The sequence below is a fragment of the Schistocerca cancellata genome, chromosome 5, assembly GCF_023864275.1.
Source record: "Schistocerca cancellata isolate TAMUIC-IGC-003103 chromosome 5, iqSchCanc2.1, whole genome shotgun sequence".
NCBI classification, from domain to species: Eukaryota; Metazoa; Arthropoda; class Insecta; order Orthoptera; family Acrididae; genus Schistocerca; species Schistocerca cancellata.
Window position 1 is genome coordinate 67,159,823 of NC_064630.1, and position 24,536 is coordinate 67,184,358.

Consider the following 24,536-nt stretch of genomic DNA (forward strand, 5'->3'; position numbering starts at 1 on the left):
GTAGCAAGTATTTGTCAACACTCTGATAGTGCATTTACTTCCGGGTGTAGGTCGGCGTTACCTCGCTAAATTCACTTGACATTCGTTTTCCACATCGAAGACTCGTACGATATAATCCACTGCAAGATGACACAATTAGAAAGTATATTTAATTTCTGGACTCCAAGAACGGCGTTCTTCACATAAGTAACACCTGTTTGTGTGTGCATTCGGGAGGACGACGGTGCAATCCCGCGCCCGGCCATCCTGATTTAGGTTTTCAATGATTTCCCTAAATCGCTTCAGGCAAATGCCGGGATGGTTCCTTAGGAAGGGCACGGCCGATTTCCTTCCCCATCCTTCCCTAATCCGAGCTTGTGCTCCGTCTCTGATGACATCGTTGTCGACGGGACGTTAAAACAGTAATCTCCACCTCCTCTGTTTGTGTGTTTAAGGTTGCGTTTTGAGGCTCAGGCAACATCGCAGTGACTATAGTCCGCCTCTGGCCGCCAGTGTGTCGTTAGCTCAGAGGTTCCCTTGTGCGTTGCAGTGCTTGTACTATAAGTTCGAATCACGGTAGAAGCCGCTGACTACAACCTTTTATTTTCCATTTTAATTAATGGAGTTGCAAACTGCTAGTAAAAATTTCTTATGCGAAATCTGAAGAATGCCTTTAAACATCAATCTTCGTCCGATTTCGACTTAGTAATTTAAGTTAATATCATGGGTTTCTGCTTTGCAAATTCCAAGGTGCTTCACTGTAAGATAGGTCCTGAAAAGATTCAAACTGACTGTCAACGATATAAATTTGAGCTTTGTTCGTCATATAGGTCTAACATGTCAGAAGGTTGTTTATGAAGTGCACATGTTCATTAATATAGTTCCCATCTTCTAAATTTTTGCAACAGCATTTAACTGTAGACGTTTTCTAACACCGGCGTTAGCAATTCCTTTCCATTCTCTGAAACCTTCAAAACGACAAATTTTTCTGGTTAAAATCTGATGACCTTAACTATCACTTCCGATCAACAATAAATACTTCATGAACCCATACATGGAACTCCAAATGTCCAGTGTGCCTGCACTGCTACAGAGCATGCATTGCAAGGTATTCACACAGTTTATCGCATAGACTTACCATAAGGAATGAAACAAGAACTGTAATACACTTTACACCACAGACGCTCACTCTGGCTTGACGAAAACATCCAAACATTGACCAAAAGTTGCACAAATAATTAAGTTTGAAAGGAAAAGAAACGAGGTATGAAGCATTTATAAATTCATCGAATGTAGTGAGGTGGTTTAATTTCGCCCAGTCTATAAAATTAATTTCGGGCCATACTCAGCTATTGCCGATTACCCGCCTACTAATCAGGGTGTCTGTCTCCGTTGCTTTTGAGCATGAATGGAATTTGTAGAAATTTTCTGTGGAGCAACATTTAATAATAAAGCGTTTTAAATCATCAAAAGCGATGAGCGGTAGCAGGCGCTTTCGATAAAAAACGGGGGAGTGCAGCGCCGCTGCTGTCGCCACGGCCGCTGCCAGTAGCCAGCAAATGGATCCTGGAGCTTTGCCGCATACGGCGTCCAGAGGAGGACAGTCTGTAGGAAATCTGCCGCAAAATCGTTACTAGATAAAATTTTGATATCGGTGTGTCACAAAGCGAAATAGATTGAATCTGCGCTACCATTACATTCACGTCTTCAGCATTCAGACAGAAGAGGCTATAAAAATATTTTATGCCAGCTGCTCTCGATCCACTGACATTATGAACAGAAACAACGCACGCTACCGCTAGACCACAGGCGTAACCAGCCTAGAGTCTCTCTATCTTGGGACAAGTTTTCCTCCAGGAAGTGCCGCAGTCTACAGTGTTGCCAGATTGTGCAGATAACCGGACTTAGAGAATTAGCGAGTTGGCCAGTTTTTTTGTCCCATGTCGCGATCGGCGCGGACTTAGCCTCTGAAGCGGCCGGCCGCCGGTCGAGTTTTATGTCAAAGAGTGTACACAACCCATCACACACACACACACACACACACACACACACACACACACACACACACACACACACACACACACGTTCCCAGTTAAAAAAAGAGGAGGTAAAGTTGACATACCTATTGAGGGAGAGGAAATTGTCAGTTAACTTTGTAGGCCACATTGTGAACTTAGGGCATACAGATAACTCATTCCTTTTGTCAGATTCTACCTTTCTTCATGCCCATCTCCCTCCCACCTTAGGAGGAAGCCACTGGTAATTGAGGCAGGGTTTCTGGAGCACCCTCAGATAGTGAGACACATCCCATGAATATCACTGAGATATGAATCTGCAGTTGTAAATTTACATTGGCCAGAGGTGCCATATCAATTACCTGGTAAGGTCCCCTGGTATCACATAGTAAATTTCTTTGTCTTTCATTTCAGAAGATAGTGATTGGTCAACATTACACATTGTCCAACATGGTACTTGGGCAGCTTGGGCTTCTCTTTTAGTGCCCTTTCCTGCAACTCCAAGTCTTTTGTATCCATGCTTTTAACCTGGTGCAAATGCCCTTCAAACACTCAGCAAAATTATGCACTGCTGGTACATTTTTCCCAGGGGTAGTTCACATAGTTCAAAACAATCTCATGCAGTTATTGTCCAATACTTTGGTGTGCACCTTTGAGTTATAAACTACTACTACATATGGCAGTAGAGCTTCCCAGTCACTATGATGACTATTCATATAACAACTCAACCTTTATGTCTATGGTTCTACACGCTTGTCCGGTTGGACTGTGGGTGTAATGTTTTCATCTGTAACATACAAATTCATAAAAGTATCCTCAACTGTCTGTTTAACTCTGACACAATGTTTTTACTATGATTATTTATAACAGTCTCCAGTGCTCCAAACTTTAAAATCCAGTGGTTCATCATTGCTTGAGCTACTGTCTTCGCCTGCTGTGGTCGTGGCTAAATAATGTAAAAAGTTAAGACACCTCGATTCTCACCTGTCTCTGTGCAGATGCCAAACATCTGGAATGATATGTAAATAAAACAGTTCTCTGTCAGCCAATTATTTGGTTTTATGTGGCAAAATAAATAAGCAGCTGTTATGGTGCTGTCCTTTGTGGGAATGGTTTTTTGGTCTCAGGCAACCTCTGTAAGACAATTTGTTTATGACTTAGCTCAGCCCTCTGCGTACAGAGTGTGCAGTTTTCCACGTATTGTTCTACATCTATCTTTTGTGTTTACCAGCAGTAATTTTCTGCAACATGTCACTCATTAGTATGACAACCCCAATGCCCTGTTAAAATAAAGTCATTAGCCTGCTTCATCACTTCGTCACTAAACTCTCAGCACAACTGTAATCCACCAGCACTTTGTTTCTACAACACTTCATCATCAGCACAGAACTGGGCTTGCACTGTAAATTGTAGACATTCTTCGTCAGTAGTCTGAGCTGTCCATGGCTCATCTGCAGAAATACCAACATATTCCAGCATGAGTGCCTTACAACTTAATCTGTCGGCATTGTCATGTGTTTTCCATGATTGGAATACTACTTCAATATCAAATTTATTAAGCCATGAAACATATTGTTAGGCAGCTAGTCAGATTCCTGAGACCCATCAATCATTTTTACACTGTGTATCCAGTATGACTTTGAGACAACTACCATATAGGCAGCATGTGATATCATGAATCAGGCAGAGCATCTCCTTCTCTATAGTCGAGTAATTTTTTTTTTTCCATTTTATTTAGCTGCTCATATACAGGGCGATTATAATTAATCGAAGTTTCAGTTTCAAAACAAAAAAAGAACCATTGCTTATAATGGTGTCAGACTTGAAAGGAATGTTATCGAAGAAGGGAAAAACATTGCCGTGTGGGGTGGCCGCACAGTCAGAGGTGCCGTGTCACGGAGTGCGTGGCCCCTCCCACCGGAGGTTCAAATCCTCGCTCGGGCATGGGTGTGTGTGTTGTTCTTGGCATAAGTAGTGTGTAAGTGTAGGGACTGATGACCTCAGCAGTTTGGTCCATTAGTAATTCACACACATTGAATATTTTGAGAAAACATTATGGAAGAAAAACAACATTTAATAAAAATTTTACCAATAGAGGGCACTGTAAGTGGTGGAACAATCAAACTAAAAGACATGTTCCTCAGTCCGAAATACTGTCTCAATGTAGGATCGTTCACTGCTAGTAACGCTGTTTTACAAGAACAATGACTGTGCACCAGTGGCTTTTTAGGATTTACAGACACTCGAGGATATGAAAAAAGATGTTGGTCCAGTTTCTGCCAAGTGACTGGAGCCAATGATTTCAAAATTCGAAAAGTCATTTTCTTTGGAAGTGCTGTGTGCAGTGTGGGAGATGGGGAAAAAGATTGATCCGATATCAATAGAAGTTGTGGCCACAGCATTGCAGGAGGGCTCGAACAGTGGTGTGCAGACATGTAGAGAAGGGGAATTGCCTTAATGTTGGACATGCCTATGAGAATGGTGCATAAAATTCTGTCCTGTATTGCTATTCATGTAAAATTACCGCGTCCATGAGTTGCTTCATGCTGACCCCGCCAGCAGGACAAACATTTTTCATGCTTGCATGGATGTGGGCAATGAATGGACATGGAACATTCTGTGGACAGGAGAAGTCCACATGCATCTCCAAGGATAAGTCAGTACATAGAATTGCAGAACTTGAACACTGAAAAATCCACTCGCAAATCAACTGGTACCATTTCATTCTGGAAAGGCAACTGTGTGATTCAGATAGATAGCATCATGTATTATAGAGGATGGATTTTTGGGTCCTGTTACCTGTACCATCACTGGCAAGCACTTTGAGAGTCTTTTGCACACCAACATCATTCCAAACCTTCAACAGTGTGGATAGGTGGGTAGGATCTTTTTTTATGTGAGATGGCAATCCTCCACACATTGCACAGCCAACGAACCAGTTGTTGTAGAGACTTTTTGGAAATGGTAGACTTATTAGCCATCATTTCCATACAGCGTGGCTGTCCAGATCCCCTGACCTTAATCTCTGTAACTGCTGATGTGAGGTTATTGAAAATCTGTTGCATCCAGTGCTCCAATTGTAAACGTAGATGAATTGAAGACATACATTGGGCAACACTTTCTTAATGTGACCACTGAGACACATTGATCTGTTATTGAAAATTCTGTTTCTCGATTTCAAATTGTGGCAGAAAATAGTGGGCAGCATATTGAACATGTCTTGTGCTGATCTCATTTGTGCTTTTTATGAAGTTTGTGACCTTAGGATGATTAAAAGCCAATTTTTCCCGTCCATTGTGATATGACCTTGCCTTAATGGATGAGCTTACCTAACTAATAGTGCGACAGCTGTTGAATGTTGAGTGCCCATTATGCACTGTGTGCAGTATGGTTAGTTTAATGTGCCAGATGCACCATAGTCAATGTATTGCAATTCATCTCTCACTTGCAACTGAACCCATTTATTTTATGATTTGTGCTGTGCCATCTAGTGTGCCATCAGCTATTGCCGATTACCCGCCTACTAATCAGGGTGTCTGTCTCCGTTGCTTTTGAGCATGAATGGAATTTGTAGAAATTTTCTGTGGAGCAACATTTAATAATAAAGCGTTTTAAATCATCAAAAGCGATGAGCGGTAGCAGGCGCTTTCGATAAAAAACGGGGGAGTGCAGCGCCGCTGCTGTCGCCACGGCCGCTGCCAGTAGCCAGCAAATGGATCCTGGAGCTTTGCCGCATACGGCGTCCAGAGGAGGACAGTCTGTAGGAAATCTGCCGCAAAATCGTTACTAGATAAAATTTTGATATCGGTGTGTCACAAAGCGAAATAGATTGAATCTGCGCTACCATTACATTCACGTCTTCAGCATTCAGACAGAAGAGGCTATAAAAATATTTTATGCCAGCTGCTCTCGATCCACTGACATTATGAACAGAAACAACGCACGCTACCGCTAGACCACAGGCGTAACCAGCCTAGAGTCTCTCTATCTTGGGACAAGTTTTCCTCCAGGAAGTGCCGCAGTCTACAGTGTTGCCAGATTGTGCAGATAACCGGACTTAGAGAATTAGCGAGTTGGCCAGTTTTTTTGTCCCATGTCGCGATCGGCGCGGACTTAGCCTCTGAAGCGGCCGGCCGCCGGTCGAGTTTTATGTCAAAGAGTGTACACAACCCATCACACACACACACACACACACACACACACACACACACACACACACACACACGTTCCCAGTTAAAAAAAGAGGAGGTAAAGTTGACATACCTATTGAGGGAGAGGAAATTGTCAGTTAACTTTGTAGGCCACATTGTGAACTTAGGGCATACAGATAACTCATTCCTTTTGTCAGATTCTACCTTTCTTCATGCCCATCTCCCTCCCACCTTAGGAGGAAGCCACTGGTAATTGAGGCAGGGTTTCTGGAGCACCCTCAGATAGTGAGACACATCCCATGAATATCACTGAGATATGAATCTGCAGTTGTAAATTTACATTGGCCAGAGGTGCCATATCAATTACCTGGTAAGGTCCCCTGGTATCACATAGTAAATTTCTTTGTCTTTCATTTCAGAAGATAGTGATTGGTCAACATTACACATTGTCCAACATGGTACTTGGGCAGCTTGGGCTTCTCTTTTAGTGCCCTTTCCTGCAACTCCAAGTCTTTTGTATCCATGCTTTTAACCTGGTGCAAATGCCCTTCAAACACTCAGCAAAATTATGCACTGCTGGTACATTTTTCCCAGGGGTAGTTCACATAGTTCAAAACAATCTCATGCAGTTATTGTCCAATACTTTGGTGTGCACCTTTGAGTTATAAACTACTACTACATATGGCAGTAGAGCTTCCCAGTCACTATGATGACTATTCATATAACAACTCAACCTTTATGTCTATGGTTCTACACGCTTGTCCGGTTGGACTGTGGGTGTAATGTTTTCATCTGTAACATACAAATTCATAAAAGTATCCTCAACTGTCTGTTTAACTCTGACACAATGTTTTTACTATGATTATTTATAACAGTCTCCAGTGCTCCAAACTTTAAAATCCAGTGGTTCATCATTGCTTGAGCTACTGTCTTCGCCTGCTGTGGTCGTGGCTAAATAATGTAAAAAGTTAAGACACCTCGATTCTCACCTGTCTCTGTGCAGATGCCAAACATCTGGAATGATATGTAAATAAAACAGTTCTCTGTCAGCCAATTATTTGGTTTTATGTGGCAAAATAAATAAGCAGCTGTTATGGTGCTGTCCTTTGTGGGAATGGTTTTTTGGTCTCAGGCAACCTCTGTAAGACAATTTGTTTATGACTTAGCTCAGCCCTCTGCGTACAGAGTGTGCAGTTTTCCACGTATTGTTCTACATCTATCTTTTGTGTTTACCAGCAGTAATTTTCTGCAACATGTCACTCATTAGTATGACAACCCCAATGCCCTGTTAAAATAAAGTCATTAGCCTGCTTCATCACTTCGTCACTAAACTCTCAGCACAACTGTAATCCACCAGCACTTTGTTTCTACAACACTTCATCATCAGCACAGAACTGGGCTTGCACTGTAAATTGTAGACATTCTTCGTCAGTAGTCTGAGCTGTCCATGGCTCATCTGCAGAAATACCAACATATTCCAGCATGAGTGCCTTACAACTTAATCTGTCGGCATTGTCATGTGTTTTCCATGATTGGAATACTACTTCAATATCAAATTTATTAAGCCATGAAACATATTGTTAGGCAGCTAGTCAGATTCCTGAGACCCATCAATCATTTTTACACTGTGTATCCAGTATGACTTTGAGACAACTACCATATAGGCAGCATGTGATATCATGAATCAGGCAGAGCATCTCCTTCTCTATAGTCGAGTAATTTTTTTTTTTCCATTTTATTTAGCTGCTCATATACAGGGCGATTATAATTAATCGAAGTTTCAGTTTCAAAACAAAAAAAGAACCATTGCTTATAATGGTGTCAGACTTGAAAGGAATGTTATCGAAGAAGGGAAAAACATTGCCGTGTGGGGTGGCCGCACAGTCAGAGGTGCCGTGTCACGGAGTGCGTGGCCCCTCCCACCGGAGGTTCAAATCCTCGCTCGGGCATGGGTGTGTGTGTTGTTCTTGGCATAAGTAGTGTGTAAGTGTAGGGACTGATGACCTCAGCAGTTTGGTCCATTAGTAATTCACACACATTGAATATTTTGAGAAAACATTATGGAAAAAAAACAACATTTAATAAAAATTTTACCAATAGAGGGCACTGTAAGTGGTGGAACAATCAAACTAAAAGACATGTTCCTCAGTCCGAAATACTGTCTCAATGTAGGATCGTTCACTGCTAGTAACGCTGTTTTACAAGAACAATGACTGTGCACCAGTGGCTTTTTAGGATTTACAGACACTCGAGGATATGAAAAAAGATGTTGGTCCAGTTTCTGCCAAGTGACTGGAGCCAATGATTTCAAAATTCGAAAAGTCATTTTCTTTGGAAGTGCTGTGTGCAGTGTGGGAGATGGGGAAAAAGATTGATCCGATATCAATAGAAGTTGTGGCCACAGCATTGCAGGAGGGCTCGAACAGTGGTGTGCAGACATGTAGAGAAGGGGAATTGCCTTAATGTTGGACATGCCTATGAGAATGGTGCATAAAATTCTGTCCTGTATTGCTATTCATGTAAAATTACCGCGTCCATGAGTTGCTTCATGCTGACCCCGCCAGCAGGACAAACATTTTTCATGCTTGCATGGATGTGGGCAATGAATGGACATGGAACATTCTGTGGACAGGAGAAGTCCACATGCATCTCCAAGGATAAGTCAGTACATAGAATTGCAGAACTTGAACACTGAAAAATCCACTCGCAAATCAACTGGTACCATTTCATTCTGGAAAGGCAACTGTGTGATTCAGATAGATAGCATCATGTATTATAGAGGATGGATTTTTGGGTCCTGTTACCTGTACCATCACTGGCAAGCACTTTGAGAGTCTTTTGCACACCAACATCATTCCAAACCTTCAACAGTGTGGATAGGTGGGTAGGATCTTTTTTTATGTGAGATGGCAATCCTCCACACATTGCACAGCCAACGAACCAGTTGTTGTAGAGACTTTTTGGAAATGGTAGACTTATTAGCCATCATTTCCATACAGCGTGGCTGTCCAGATCCCCTGACCTTAATCTCTGTAACTGCTGATGTGAGGTTATTGAAAATCTGTTGCATCCAGTGCTCCAATTGTAAACGTAGATGAATTGAAGACATACATTGGGCAACACTTTCTTAATGTGACCACTGAGACACATTGATCTGTTATTGAAAATTCTGTTTCTCGATTTCAAATTGTGGCAGAAAATAGTGGGCAGCATATTGAACATGTCTTGTGCTGATCTCATTTGTGCTTTTTATGAAGTTTGTGACCTTAGGATGATTAAAAGCCAATTTTTCCCGTCCATTGTGATATGACCTTGCCTTAATGGATGAGCTTACCTAACTAATAGTGCGACAGCTGTTGAATGTTGAGTGCCCATTATGCACTGTGTGCAGTATGGTTAGTTTAATGTGCCAGATGCACCATAGTCAATGTATTGCAATTCATCTCTCACTTGCAACTGAACCCATTTATTTTATGATTTGTGCTGTGCCATCTAGTGGGAAAATTTTCTTTAAATTTTCTGTTTCCCTAACCTTTCCCCCTTATTTGATAATATTATATTTCCAGACTGAACATGCATCCTAAGGCATGGCGGCTGGCATCATGAGATTAGTATAAACAATTTTTGATAATCTGGATAAGCAATGCAACAGGTCTTTCTAATTCTCGAAGGCACACTCACAATCTGGAATCTATTGAAACTTTACTGACCTTTTTAACAGATGTGCAAGGTACCTTGCTACAACTGCAGAACTTAGACACAAACTTCCTATAATGATAAGTCAATCTGAAAAAGTAGTTCTTTTTCCCATGTAGCAGTGGGGAATTCCTGCACATCTTGTGTAAACCAGGGATATGTTTGCACACCGTCCTGGCTGATAACAAGGTCCAAATAGTGAATTTCTTTAATGCAAAATGACAACCTTCTGAACTAAGTGTTGGTCGTGCTGGTCGCAACTGATTAAAGATGTCCCATAACCATACAAGATGTTTCTGAATGTCTTTAGACAATATGACAATATTGTTAATTACACCATACAATGTTTTGGTTTTTGGCCATGTAATACCCCATCCACTAGACATCGGAATGTTGCCAGAGTATTCTTCAACCTAAGTGGCATGGGATGGTACTAGGTAATAGTAGTTAGATCTGTCCTCCAGCATTACCTACAACTAATGCTACCCACTCTGCAAATCAATAGGCATACAATGACATTGTCCAAGGTTTCCACTATGTTTGGAACAGCATTTGCTTCTGTGATTGTATGGCAGTTCCAATATGGATAGTCACAACAGTGTCTATAAGCCCTACGCCATCTGAACTCATTTCTGGTACTGCACAAGATGGCCAATCAGTCTGTGAATATTTCAGAATTTATGCAAAATTGTATTTCTGAGTGTGTTTTACATTAAGTCTTTTAAGTGCACTCCTACTGCAACTTCATCAGTGCCCATGCCAGCCCAGTCCATCCTTCACTACTGAAGCACTTCATTGAAGTAAAAGCTAATGCAGGTAGCGATCATGGCATCCTCTCCAGCATCTCTGCAGAATAAACCGGTGAATCATGTGTGTGATTACTGAAGAATTCTGGAGGGCAGTTGCTTCTCTCTCGTCTGTGATAAGCATCACTCAAAGCAGATATTCTGCTGAATGAGTCTTCGTACAGAGCAGATGGTGTAAGGAGTACTGCAATACGTGATGTTATGACATAGCGATATTGTACACCTTACAGTTATGACTTCCTTCCGCAGTGTGTGGTTGTTAAGAGGATACAGGAGCGAGGAACAGATGCCGTTCATGAACTGAGAATTCACAGTTAGTTAGTTAGTTACATGTTCCATGGATCATTTCGCACAGCAGATCATAATGATGTGGACTGACTCATTGTACATTCACATTGCAGATGAATTTGTACATATGGTTTCATTCTGAACATTTCTACTTTTTTTCCCAAAAAGAAAAAAAGATACGCAGATGTGAGCTAGTTATTCCTACCCACCACCTTTTACACATTACAGTAATAGAAATTTGTCTATGGCATAGAAGGAGTTGTCAAGGAGATACTTTCTGAGTTTGTTATCAAATTTTAGTTTGCTGTCTGTCAGACATTGTATATCACTGGGGAAGTAATCAAAATTTTTTGTGCTGCATTGTACACCCCTTTCTGTGCTGAAGACAACATTACAAATGTCATTCACCCTCCTTATACTGTAATTGTATATATCATTGTTCCTTTTGAACTGTAGTTGATTATTTACAACAAACTTCATGAAGAAATAAATATGCTGTGAAGCAGTAGTCAGAATGCCCAACACCTTAAACAGATGTGTATAAGATGATCTTGGGTGAGCACCGTGTATTATTCTTACAACACCTTTTTGTACAATGAAGACTTACTCTCTTGAAGATGAGTTACCCCAGAACATTATTCCATATGACACTGAATGAAAATACGCAAAATATGTCAACTTACTGATCTTTTACATATATGAGGAACAGTAGTGGACCTAAGATTGAACCTTGGGGAATCCCATACGTGAATTCTCCCCAGTCAGAATTATGTCCCTGAACTGTATTGCTTGAATTACTAAGTACAACTTTCTGCATTCTTCTCGTTTGATATGACATTATCCATTGTTTGGTTATACCATCTATTCTGTAAAACATCAGTTAATCTAGTAATCTAGTAGAATGTCATGGTTGCCTCAGAGAGCTCACAGGAGATAGCAACTGGCACTATTTTATTATTTAATACTTGTAAAATGTGGTGAGTGAACATTTACATGATGTTCTCAGTATAGCAAACCTTTTGAAACCACAACTGCAATTTGCTAAGGATACTATTGTTACTAAGGTGAGATACTATTATAGAATAAATCACCTTCTCAAAAATTTTGGAGAAAGATATCAGCAGTGATATAGGGTGGTAGTTATTGATATCTCTCTCTCCTATCACCTTGCTCAAAGACGGGTTTAATAATGGCATATTTCAGTCTCTGCAAAAATGCTTTGAGTTAGTGATGTGTCACTTGTTTCAGGTAAGACTTTGCTTATTACATAGGAACAAATTTTTAGTATTCTATTGGAAAGCCCATCAAAACCACATGAGCTTTTATTCGTGAGAGAATGTATAATTTTCTTAATTTAAGAAGGAGATTTTTGTGATATGAGGGTCTCTCCAAAAGAAATGCACACTATTTTTGTAAAAATACAGTTTTTATTCTGCACGCGTGAAAGTGTGTAGATACATCCTTTCCACTTGTTTTCAAACTTAGTTCAATCTGTTCCTATGAGTGGCACCGTCACAGCATGTTTTCAAGATGGCTGCTACTCTTGACGTTCATCAGAAGCAACGTGCAGTCATAGAATTCCTGTGCTGTGTAAACGAGAGAGTGGGAAACATCCACAAGAGGTTGAAAAAAGTGTATGGAGATGCTGCTGTCGATCGCAGTACAGTTAGTCGGCGGGCAAGCAGGTTACGTGATGAAAGCGGGCACGGCAATATTGAGGATTGTCCTAGCAGCAGCAGGCCTCGTACTGCACACACTCCAGACAATGTGCAGAGAGTCAACGAATTGGTGAGTGCTGACAGATGCATCACAGCAAACGAATTTTCACGCTACGTTGGGATAGGGGAAGGAAGTGTTTGCAGAATACTGAAAGTGTTGACGTTAAAAAAGGTTTGTGCCAGGTGGGTTCCCAGGATGTTGACAGTGGCTCACAAAGAAACAAGAAAATCGGTATGCAGCAAACTTTTGGAATAGTACAAGAATAGTGGAGATGAATATCTTGGAAGAATTGTGACAGGTGATGAAACATGGCTCCATCATTTTTCACCAGAGACGAAGAGGCAATCAATGGAGTGGCATCATGCAAATTCACCCAAGGAAAAAAATTCAAAACCACACCTTCTGCTGGAAAAGTTATGGCTAGGGTGTTTTTCGATTCCAAAGGACTCTTGCTTATGGACATCATGCCAAGTGGAACCACCATAAATTCTAATGCATATGTGACGACACTGAAGAAACTTCAAGCTCAAATGAGTCGTGTTCAATCACATCGGCAAAAGCAGGATGTTTTGCTTTTGCATGACAATGCACGGCCACATGTCAGTCAAAAAACCATGAAAGTGATCACAAAACTCAGATGGACAACACTGAAACACCCGCCTTACAGTCCTGACCTGGCTCCATGTGACTATCATCCCTTTGGGAAACTGAAAGACTCTCTTCATGGAACAAGGTTTGAAGATGATGACTCCCTTGTGCACGCTGCCAAACAGTGACTCCAACAGGTTGGTCCAGAATTTTACCATGCGGGTATACAGGCGCTGGTTCCAAGATGGCGTAAGGCAGTTGAGAGGGATGGAAATTATGTGGAGAAATGAAAATATTGTTCCCAAAGAATGTATCTACACACTGGGAAACTTTCAAACATGTAGAATAAAAGATAGATTAAAAAAAAAAATTGTGTGCATTTCTTTTGGAGTGACGCTCGTACATTCATATGACTGAATTTTATGAAAGTTACATTTTCATCATACTGCTGTGATTTTGCTTTTGAACTGTTTGTCCATATGATTTCTACTGTATTTAAGAAATGATTATTAACACTTTCCCAACTGATGACACCACAGTGGTGTCGTGCACAAAATAGCAGTCAACAGCCGGCGACACCACAGTGGTGTCGTGAGCATAGTATCACGCAGTGGCCGGTGACAGCACTTTAGTATCTTTTTCATTCTGTTGGTGTTTTGTTCAGGTAACAGTAAGTTACACACGTTAACAAGATTTTTGTTTTTATAAATACTTGTGCACTTTCATCATGGCAGTCGAAAGAGACGTTAAGATTATTTACGATGAATTCGCAGACGTCTTCGTCTTGTCTGACGTTCTGGATGACTTGGCCGATTGAGAAGAAGACATTAGATATTAAAAAAATGAAAGAGAAGCAGAATCGTCGAAAGATAGTGAAATATGTTCAAGAAGAATTCGGCGAACGCTACGGTTGCCAATTGATTCAGATGAATCAGATGAAGAAGGCAGACTATGATTTACTAAGGACCAATAATAAATTTGAAGGATCTCCGGATCCACACATATTTCCCAAAGATACACAGAGCATCATGGATATCGTAGAATTATATATTGGGAACGATCTATTTGAATATATTAGCAATGAAACCAACAAGTATTACAGTCGAAATTGCAATAGAAGGAAACTGGATTTTAAAAATGCCAAATTTGTCGACATTATGGGACCCGAACTTAGAAAATGGTTTGGGCTTGCTATCCTTGTGGGAACTGTAAAAGAAATGAGGATCGATGATTACTGGTCAACGAATCCGTTGTTAGACACACCGATATTTCGCAAAACGATGTCCCGCAACTGATTCAGATAAATATTATCACTTTTACATTTTTCCGACAACAACAGTAAACCGAATAATGCTGACCAGCTTTTCAAAGTGCAATTTGTAACTGATTATTTTTCCAAAAAGTTTAAAGAAACATTTAATCTAAGTCAAAACATCTCAACTGATGAAGAAATGATACCGTGGCATGGACAGTTAAATTTTAAAGTTAACAATCCGTCAAGAGTTACGAAATATGGCATACTCATTCAGATGCTGTGTGATTTGAGTACATGATACATTTCCTCATTCAAGATATATTCTGGTGCTGGACAACCTTTGGCAAAAACAGTGATGGAACTATTGACACCTTCTTGTGGAAAGTGGCATCACCTCTACATGGATTAGTATTATAACAGTGTAGAACTTGCAGAGAAGGTACTTGAAAAGAAAATTCGAGTTTGTGGAATGATACAGCAAAGTAGAGAATTTCTAGAAAAATTAAAGCACGCAAAAGTCAATGTGTTTGAAGCTTGTCAACAACAGAAAGGTGACAAGCGGCCGGCGACAAGCCAAGTAATCCGAATTAATGCTGCTGGTGCCAAGTGAATAAATTTGTGCGAGACGTGTGAACGGTAAAGTGTTAAATGCATTTACTACCTGTGACTCATCATTTATAGTTCTTCCATTAAGTTCAATAGTGATGTTGTGTTCTGTGGCTGGTTGTCCTGTGTCTTGTTTCACTTCATTCCATATAGCCTTCAGTCTGTTGTCAGAAGTACTGATTTCTGACATTATGTGCACTTTCCTTGATTTTTTTAATAATCTTTCTTATTAATTTTGAGTAGTTTTTGCATTGTGCAACTACTGCAGGATCCTTACTTGTTCTTGTCAAGAGATACATTTTCATTTTCCTTTCACAAGAAACTTTAATCCCTCTAGTGATCCGCGGTCTTTTACGTGGCTATTTAGTGTCCTCTCCGATTAGCTTATGAAGAAAGCTATTAATTTAGATTTTGCTGTAAAGATATTAATTTATTCTACATCTAATATCAAATAGTAAAAATAATACATAATTTTATTGCTGAAGTTGCAGTGCAGGTTATTAACAGTAGATTTAAATGTAGAAATATTTACAGATACAAAAATTTTATACATCTGCCACTCTTCAATACAATGTCTGTTCAGAAGATGATGAGGCCTAGCTGCTATGAAAGTCTGTAAAAGTTATCCAAATGGCAAACGCACAAAATGGGATCAGTGCATGAATGTTCAGATGTAAGTACACCCATCACTGGAGCTCTGGAGAGGGGATGCTTGCATCTCATTGGCCTCTGTGTAACTGCTAGTGAACGTATTTGAAAGTGCGACCAACCAGATTGTGGCTGATACTGCGCTTACTTATTGCTGGATTCTGAAATTTTCTAAGTCAAGCATGCCTTCTCGCTGGAGGGAGTATTGTCTTGCCATGTAGCATCAACAATGCTATGAAGCTCATCTGATCTGCCATTTGGTAAGCTCATATTTTTTTCACCAAACAGCAATATGTGACTGTGTCAAATACTTTCCCAAAGTCGAGAAACATGGCATCAATCTTAACACTGTTGTCTACAGTGCTATGGATTTAACAGATGGACAGTGCGAGTCAAGTTTTGCAAGATCTCTGTTTGCGGAATCTGTGGTGATTTTTATAGAGTAGATTTTTGTTTTCCAAAAAGTCATAATTCATGAGTGCTAAACATGTTCCATAATTTTGCAACAGACTGACATGAATGATACAGGCCTATAATTATGTGCATCTGGCCTATGACCCTTCTTGAAAACAGTCGCTGGGTGCCCTTCATTGCGTCAATAATCTGTGATGAACTGCTGCTGGAAGGGGGGCAAGTTCTTACGAATAATCTTGTGTGTTTCTCATCTGGCCCTGATGTCTTTACATCACTAAGTGATTGTAGTTGCTTTTGTGTTCCACAATCAGTTATAAAGAAAGCAATGAGAGAAGCACTCAATGACTTTGAAAGAAAAATTTTAATACCCGATACGAGTAAAAAACCTAAGAGGTTTTATATATATACCATATACCAATATACAATATACCATACCATATACCAATACATATCATTTCAACATTTGTATGATGATTGAAAGGAGGGACAGTGTTACAATCTTCCACAGAGAAACAATTTTGGAAGACTGAATTCAGTATTTCTGTCATTTTCCATTGTAGTGCTGGTATGCTCATTGAATGAATGGCTGGTATGTTCATTGAATGAATGGGAGGTTTCAAACTACTTGCTGATTTTACATAAGACCAAAACCTCTTAGGGTTTTTACTCGTATCGGGTATTAAAATTTTTCTTTCAAATTCATTGAGTGCTTCTCTCATTGCTCTCTTTATGCTAATTTTTGTGTCATTCAGCTTTTATTTGTCAGATAGGTTTTGACTTCTCTTGAATTTGTGATGAAGGTCTTTTTGTGTATGTAGCTGTTCTGTAATACATCGATTAAACCGCAGTACGTCTTTCCCACCCTTTAAGACATTCCCCGGAACTCCGTACTTACTAACTTTTCATCATTCCATCCACTTCGCCCCCCACCAATTTTGCAGTCATCAGGAAATTATTTATAAAAGTGAAAATCTCTTCCCCTGTTCCTTTCTCTGACCCTGCAGACCCTCAGCCTGTGTATATAATTCTAAATTATCTGCTTGTATTTGAGCAGCAGTAAAACAGAGAACTGACTCGTGGTAATAACATATTAGACCTTCTGGTGACAAACAGACGCGAACTATTTGAAACAGTTAATGCAGAACAGGGAATCGGCGATCATAAAGCGGTTACTGCATCGATGATTTCAGTTGTAAATAGAAATATTAAAAAAGGTAGGAAGATTTTTCTGTTTAGCAAAAGTGCCTAAAGCAGATTTCAGAGTACTTGACGGCTCAACACAAAAGTTTTGTCTCAAGTACAGATAGTGTTGAGGATCAGTGGACAAAGTTCAAAACCATTGTACAATATGCATTAGATGAGTATGTGCCAAGCAAGATCGCAAGAGGTGGAAAAGAACCACCGTGGTACAACAATCAAGTTAGAAAACTGCTACGGAAGCAAAGGGAACTTCACAGTAAACGTAAACATAGCCAAAGCCTTGCAGACAAACAAAAATTACGTGAAGAGAAATGTAGTGTGAGGAGGGCTATATGAGACGCTTTCAATGAATTCAAAAGTAAAGTTCTATGTACTGACTTTGCAGAAAATCCTAAGAAATTTTGGTTTTATGTCAAAGTGGTAGGTGGATCAAAACAAAATGTCCAGACACTCTGTGACCAAAATGGTACTGAAACAGAGGATGACAGACTAAAGGCCGAAATACTAAATGTCTTTTTCCAAAGCTGTTTCACAGAGGAAGACTGCACTGTAGTTCCTTCTCGAGATTGTTGCACAAATGGCAAAATGGTAGATATCAAAATAATGATAGAGGGATAGAAAACCAATTAAAATTGCTCAAAAGAGGAAAGGCCGCTGGACCTGATGGGATACCAGTTCAATTTTACACAGAGTACGCGAAGGAACTTGCCCCCCTTCTTGCAGCGGTGTACCGTAGGTCTCTAGAAGAGCGTAGCGTTCCAAAGGATTGGAAAAGGGCACAGGTCATCCCCATTTTCAAGAAGGGACGTTGAACAGATGTTCAGAACTATAGACCTATATCTCTAACGTCGATCAGTTGTAGAATTTTGGAACACGTATTACGTTCGAGTATAATGACTTTTCTGGAGACTAGAAATCTACTCTGTAGTAATCAGCATGGGTTTCGCAAAAGACAACTGTGTGAAACCGAGCTCGCACTATTCGTCCACGAGACTCAGAGACCGATAGACACGGGTTCCCAGGTAGCTGCCATGTTTCTTGACTTCACCAAGGCGTTTGATACAGTTCCCCCAGTCATTTAATAAACAAACTAAGAGCATGAGGACTATCAGACCAATTGTGTGATTGGATTGAAGAGTTCCTAGATAACAGAACGCAGCATGTCATTCTCAATGGAGAGAAGTCTTCCGAAGTAAGAGTGATTTCAGGTGTGCCGCAGGGGAGTGTCATAGGACCGTTGCTATTCACAATATATATATAAATGACCTTGTGGATAACATTGGAAGTTCACTGAGGCTTTTTGCAGATGATGCTGTAGTATATCGTGAGGTTGTAACAATGGAAAATTGTACTGAAATGCAGGAGGATCTGCAACGAATTGACGCATGGTGCAGGGAATGGCAATTGAATCTCAATGTAGACAAGTGTAATGTGCTGCGAATACATAGAAAGAAAGATCCTTTATCATTTAGCTACAATATAGTGGGTCAGCAACTGGAAGCAGTTAATTCCATAAATTATGTGGGAGTAGGCATTAGGAGTGATTTAAAATGGAATGACCATATAAAATTAATCATCGGTAAAGCAGATGCCGGACTGAGATTCATTGGAAGAATCCTAAGGAAATGCAATCCGAAAACAAAGGAAGTAGGTTACAGTACACTTGTTTGCCCACTGCTTGAATACTGCTCACCGATGCGGGATCCATACCAGATAGGGTTGATAGAAGAGATAGAGAAGATCCAATGGAGAGCAGCGCACTTCGTTACAGGATCATTTAGTAATCGCGAAAGCATTATGGAGATGATACATAAACTCTAGTGGAAGACTCTGCAAGAGAGATGCTCAGTAGCTCAGTACGGGCTGAAGTTTCGAGAACATACCTTCACCGAGGAGTCAAGCAGTATATTGCTCCCTCCTACATATATCTCATGAAGAGACCATGAGGATACAATCAGAGAGATTAGAGCCTGCACAGAGGCATACCAACAATCTTTCTTTCCACGAACAATAGAAGACTGGAATAGAAGGGAGAACCGATAGAGGTACTCAAGGTACCCTCCACCACTGGCCTGCAGAGTATGGATGTAGATGTAGATGTAGATGTAGCCTGATCCTGCAAATGTTGTAAAGTTCAAAGAAAAGAGAAGGAAATAGTAATACAGGCCCATACAAAATCTTGAAATTGGCACTTCTTGTATTTTTTCTTTGCTGCTACTATTGTCGCCCTTTGTAGCTGTGGACTTTGAACTACTGTTGCAGTCTCCACCAGCATTTCTGTCACCACTTGTAAAGGGTGTGGGTGTGCTCTGGTCGAGGACAGTCAATCGATGACAGTAGAATCCTTTTATTACTTTTCAACAGTTAGTATTTGTAGCTGAAGCCAATATCTGGTGAGACACTGAAAGGTGAATATCAACCCATGAGCCTCAACGGTGATAAATAATTTTTTTGGTGATGCTTGGGGCTATTACGAGTAAGCTAAGTACTCTCGTTCTCAGTTACTAGATGAATATGATCTGGGTAATTTTAGATGCCGTGAGTTATGCTGCCTCAAGACATATAAACAGTTTCTGGAGTTAATACTTGGTTTACACCTCTTAATGCGTAGAATGTGACATGAAGTAGTGAAAATCAATTTTTTGTTCCCCCTGGAAGCTGTTAGACAACATGCAACTGGGACTGGCTGATCATTTTAGCTGTTTAGATATTGTATTTGCTGATTGGGGGGGGGGGGGGCATAAACATTTTTCATTTTATTAAGTTGCCAAGCTTGGAAATTATCATTTTCTGTTCTTGTGAGTTATAACACTAAGAATGTAAGACTTTTCCATTCCTTCAATAATGGTTCATAAATTGCCTAGTTTGTATTAAAACTGCCTCACAAAGTTACTGACTGAGATACACTTTCCGTATTTGTTGTTTGTCATATTTTGAAAGTGTATTGTAAAATTAATGATATTAATCAATTAATATTACTCTTCAGGTTGAAGGAGCTTGGTGGTGGAACTATACTTGATCTAGGAGTTTACTGCCTGCAGCTAGCTGTGCTCGTATTTGGTCCTGTGAATCCGACACACATTGTTGCTTTGGGACATTTAAATGAGTTTGGATGTGATGAGAGCATGGCATGTGTTTTAAAGTATGAAGGTGGTAAAACAGCAGTTCTGAGCACAAATGCTCGTGCACTTCTTCCAAATGAAGCATATATAATTGGGACTAAAGGAAGTATAAAAGTAAGTAACATAAATGTCGTGTTTCGTTTATCGTTCATTTATTCTTTCACATAATTTGTTCCGTAAATCCCACATGAAGGAGAGCCTTCAGGGATGTGAAACTAGTCACCTTATACAGGAGCAATCACTGCTCCCTGTTTCTGCATAGTACACTAACAACAAGTTATGTCTGGCACTAATCTATTCAAACTGTTAATTACGTCTTGATTACTTTATGTATGTATGTAAAGAGAAATTCGGCTACCTCAGAAGAAGGAAAAAAAAGCACTGCTTCTCCCTCATATACTACTCGGCTTCTTTTTTCATATCATATATTACTCAGCTTCTTTTTTTCATATCATATTTAACCAAAATGTTTATGTAAATTTACACAGCCCACTAACACTTTTCTCCATATTAGCAAAGCCACGATGTGTCTGTTACAAGTATTAGTGTTATGTGCAGTTTACATTCCCAAGTCCAAGTATTCTGATAATTTGTGGAAGGAGTGCATAATTTTTATTTTTAATTATTTGGGGATATTTTTTTTAAATTTCCCACCTGATCTCCACTAGCAGCCTGTTACAGACTGTTGAACCAGAACATAAAACTCCATTCTGAACACTGAAGAGGGATGTGTTGTCTATATGGAAATTATTTGTACTTCTGATATTCTTGTTGTGAATTGCTGAGTTATCTTAGATTCTCTCTTGTTACTAACTACAAATGCCATATACTGAATGCAAGAAGTGTTAGAAAGTGTTCCAGTGTTCGAGTAGTGTGTATCTAAGGCAGAACATGGAACCAACCCATTATTCATCTAGTGGGATGTGGGAAACTGCCTAAAAACCACATATAGGGTGGCCGGCACTCCAACCACTCATCGTTGATGTGGTGAGTGGATTCAATCTGTGGCCAGCATACCTCTACATCTACATCTACATCTACATCCATACTCCGCAAGCCACCTGACGGTGTGTGGCGGAGGGTACCTTCAGTACCTCTATCGGTTCTCCCTTCTATTCCAGTCTCGTATTGTTCGTGGAAAGAAGGATTGTCGGTATGCCTCTGTGTGGACTCTAATCTCTCTGATTTTATCCTCATGGTCTCTTCGCGAGATATACATAGGAGGGAGCAATATACTGCTTGACTCTTCGGTGAAGGTATGTTCTCGAAACTTTGACAAAAGCCCGTACCGAGCTACTGAGCGTCTCTCCTGCAGAGTCTTCCACTGGAGTTTATCTATCATCTCCGTAACGCTTTCGCGATTACTAAATGATCCTGTAACGAAGCGCGCTGCTCTCCGTTGGATCTTCTCTATGTCTTGTATCAACCCTATCTGGTACGGATCCCACACTGCTGAGCAGTATTCAAGCAGTGGGCGAACAAGCGTACTGTAACCTACTTCTTTTGTTTTCGGATTGCATTTCCTTAGGATTCTTCCAATGAATCTCAGTCTGGCATCTGCTTTACCGACAATCAACATTATATGATCATTCCATTTTAAATCACTCCTAATGCGTACTCCCAGATAATTTATGGTATTAACTGCTTCCAGTTGCTGACCTGCTATTTTGTAGCTAAATGATAAAGGATCTATCTTTCTGTGTATTCGCAGCACATTACACTTGTCTACATTGAGATTCAGTTGCCATTCCCTGCACCATGCGTCAATTCGCTGCAGATCCTCCTGCATTTCAGTACAATTTTCCATTGTTACAACCTCTCGATACACCACAGCATCATCTGCAAAAAGCCTCAGTGAACTTCCGATGTCATCCACCAGGTCATTTATGTATATTGTGAATAGCAACGATCCTATGACACTCCCCTGCGGCACACCTGAAATTACTCTTACTTCGGAAGACTTCTCTCCATTGAGAATAACATGCTGCGTCCTGTTATCTAGGAACTCCTCAATCCAATCACACAATTGGTCTGATAGTCCATATGCTCTTACTTTGTTCATTAAACGACTGTGGGGAACTGTATCGAACGCCTTGCGGAAGTCAAGAAACACGGCATCTACCTGTGAACCCGTGTCTATGGCCCTCTGAGTCTCGTGGACGAATAGCGCGAGCTGGGTTTCACATGACCGTCTTTTTCAAAACCCATGCTGATTCCTACAGAGTAGATTTCTAGTCTCCAGAAAAGTCATTATACTCGAACACAACACGTGTTCCAAAATTCTACAACTGATCGACGTTAGAGATATAGGTCTATAGTTCTGCACATCTGTTCGACGTCCCTTCTTGAAAACGGGGATGACCTGTGCCCTTTTCCAATCCTTTGGAACGCTACGCTCTTCTAGAGACCTACGGTACACCGCTGCAAGAAGGGGGGCAAGTTCCTTCGCGTACTCTGTGTAAAATTGAACTGGTATCCCATCAGGTCCAGAGGCCTTTCCTCTTTTGAGCGATTTTAATTGTTTCTCTATCCCTCTGTCGTCTATTTCGATATCTACCATTTTGTCATCTGTGCGACAATCTAGGGAAGGAACTACAGTGCAATCTTCCTCTGTGAAACAACTTTGGAAAAAGACATTTAGTATTTCGGCCTTTAGTCTGTCATCCTCTGTTTCAGTACCATTTTGGTCACAGAGTGTCTGGACATTTTGTTTTGATCCACCTACCGCTTTGACATAAGACCAAAATTTCTTAGGATTTTCTGCCAAGTCAGTACATAGAACTTTACTTTCGAATTCATTGAACGCCTCTCGCATAGCTCTCTTCACACTACATTTCGCTTCGCGTAATTTTTGTTTGTCTGCAAGGCTTTGGCTATGTTTATGTTTGCTGTGAAGTTCCCTTTGCTTCCGCAGCAGTTTTCTAACTCGGTTGTTGAACCACGGTGGCTCTTTTCCATCTCTTACGATCTTGCTTGGCACATACTCATCTAACGCATATTGTACCTCCCCACTTTAACATGTGTGTCTACCCGGGCGGGCCCCATTATGAGTACGTATATTTACTGACATGTAAGTGTAAGCGTCCCTAGGTCCCTGAAGAGGTTTCTGCGAGATTCTGCGAGATTACAGGTTGCCAACGTTAGACCCACCGTGCCCCCTAATACTGAGTAAAACTATGCATGTTATGTTAGCAAGGCTAGTTTTTCGTGCTGTCAGTGTTTATATCATATCTCCTAAACTATGTGTCATACAATGATACAGTATTGCAGGTATGTTCAGAGGTATATGTGAATACTGTGTGAAAAATATGTTGTGAACGTAGTGAATAGTAAAGAAGTAATGAATTAAAGCATTATGTCCCATACTGAAGTTTGATGGCATGGACAGGACAAATGCAGTAAGCAATAAACGTTTTTCATTTCATCATTTTGTGGGGAAGTGTCAGTGAGAAAAAGTTTCATGAACATTTGAAGTTGTGTGTTAAGTCTATTGACAGTCACTAGGTGCCCTCATTCCCAAATACCAGATGAATATAGTCTGCGTATTTGCGCACCATGAGCTATGTTGCCTCGAAGTACTACAGTGTAAAATTTGCAAATGGCTGTGGTGAAAGCTGTATGTTTTATATACCATGGGTATGCCTCGAACACCATTGTAGAATGCCAGCTATTACCTCAAATGCCTCTTCATGATGGATTGTTGTCTTACTATTTTGTTTTGGTGGTCCAGATCCTTGTGCTGCTGCTGTGCTTGAACATCCAGCTCTTCTGGGCTTCGTTCTGTGTTGCAGGGTATGCTAAATGAAAGTTTTTAACTTCGACTCTGAGCTATGAAATGACTTTGAATGAACTCTTGTGTAACTCTTCCATATTTTGACGTTTGTTACTTTCATTAACTTATATTAAAGTAGCTCAAATAGGCTATGTAGCGATGCAAGGGGTACCAAATTTGTCATAAAAGTCCATAAATTACTCAACTGATAGTATTTTTTAGTACAGGTATTTCGTTCATTCCTAGCAAGTATCAATTCGTGACGTCATCGTGCAGA

General features: G+C 40.3%; 1 protein-coding gene across 1 annotated transcript in view; it reads left to right on the forward strand.

The window, feature by feature from the left end:
• Positions 1–24,536, forward strand: part of LOC126187989 (trans-1,2-dihydrobenzene-1,2-diol dehydrogenase-like) — a 123,780-nt gene that overhangs the window by 65,687 nt on the left and 33,557 nt on the right. Inside the window, exon 4 of the mRNA XM_049929395.1 lies at positions 20,352–20,601. Within this exon, the coding sequence (XP_049785352.1) occupies positions 20,352–20,601 (250 nt within the window). The remainder of the gene's footprint in view (positions 1–20,351; positions 20,602–24,536) is intronic.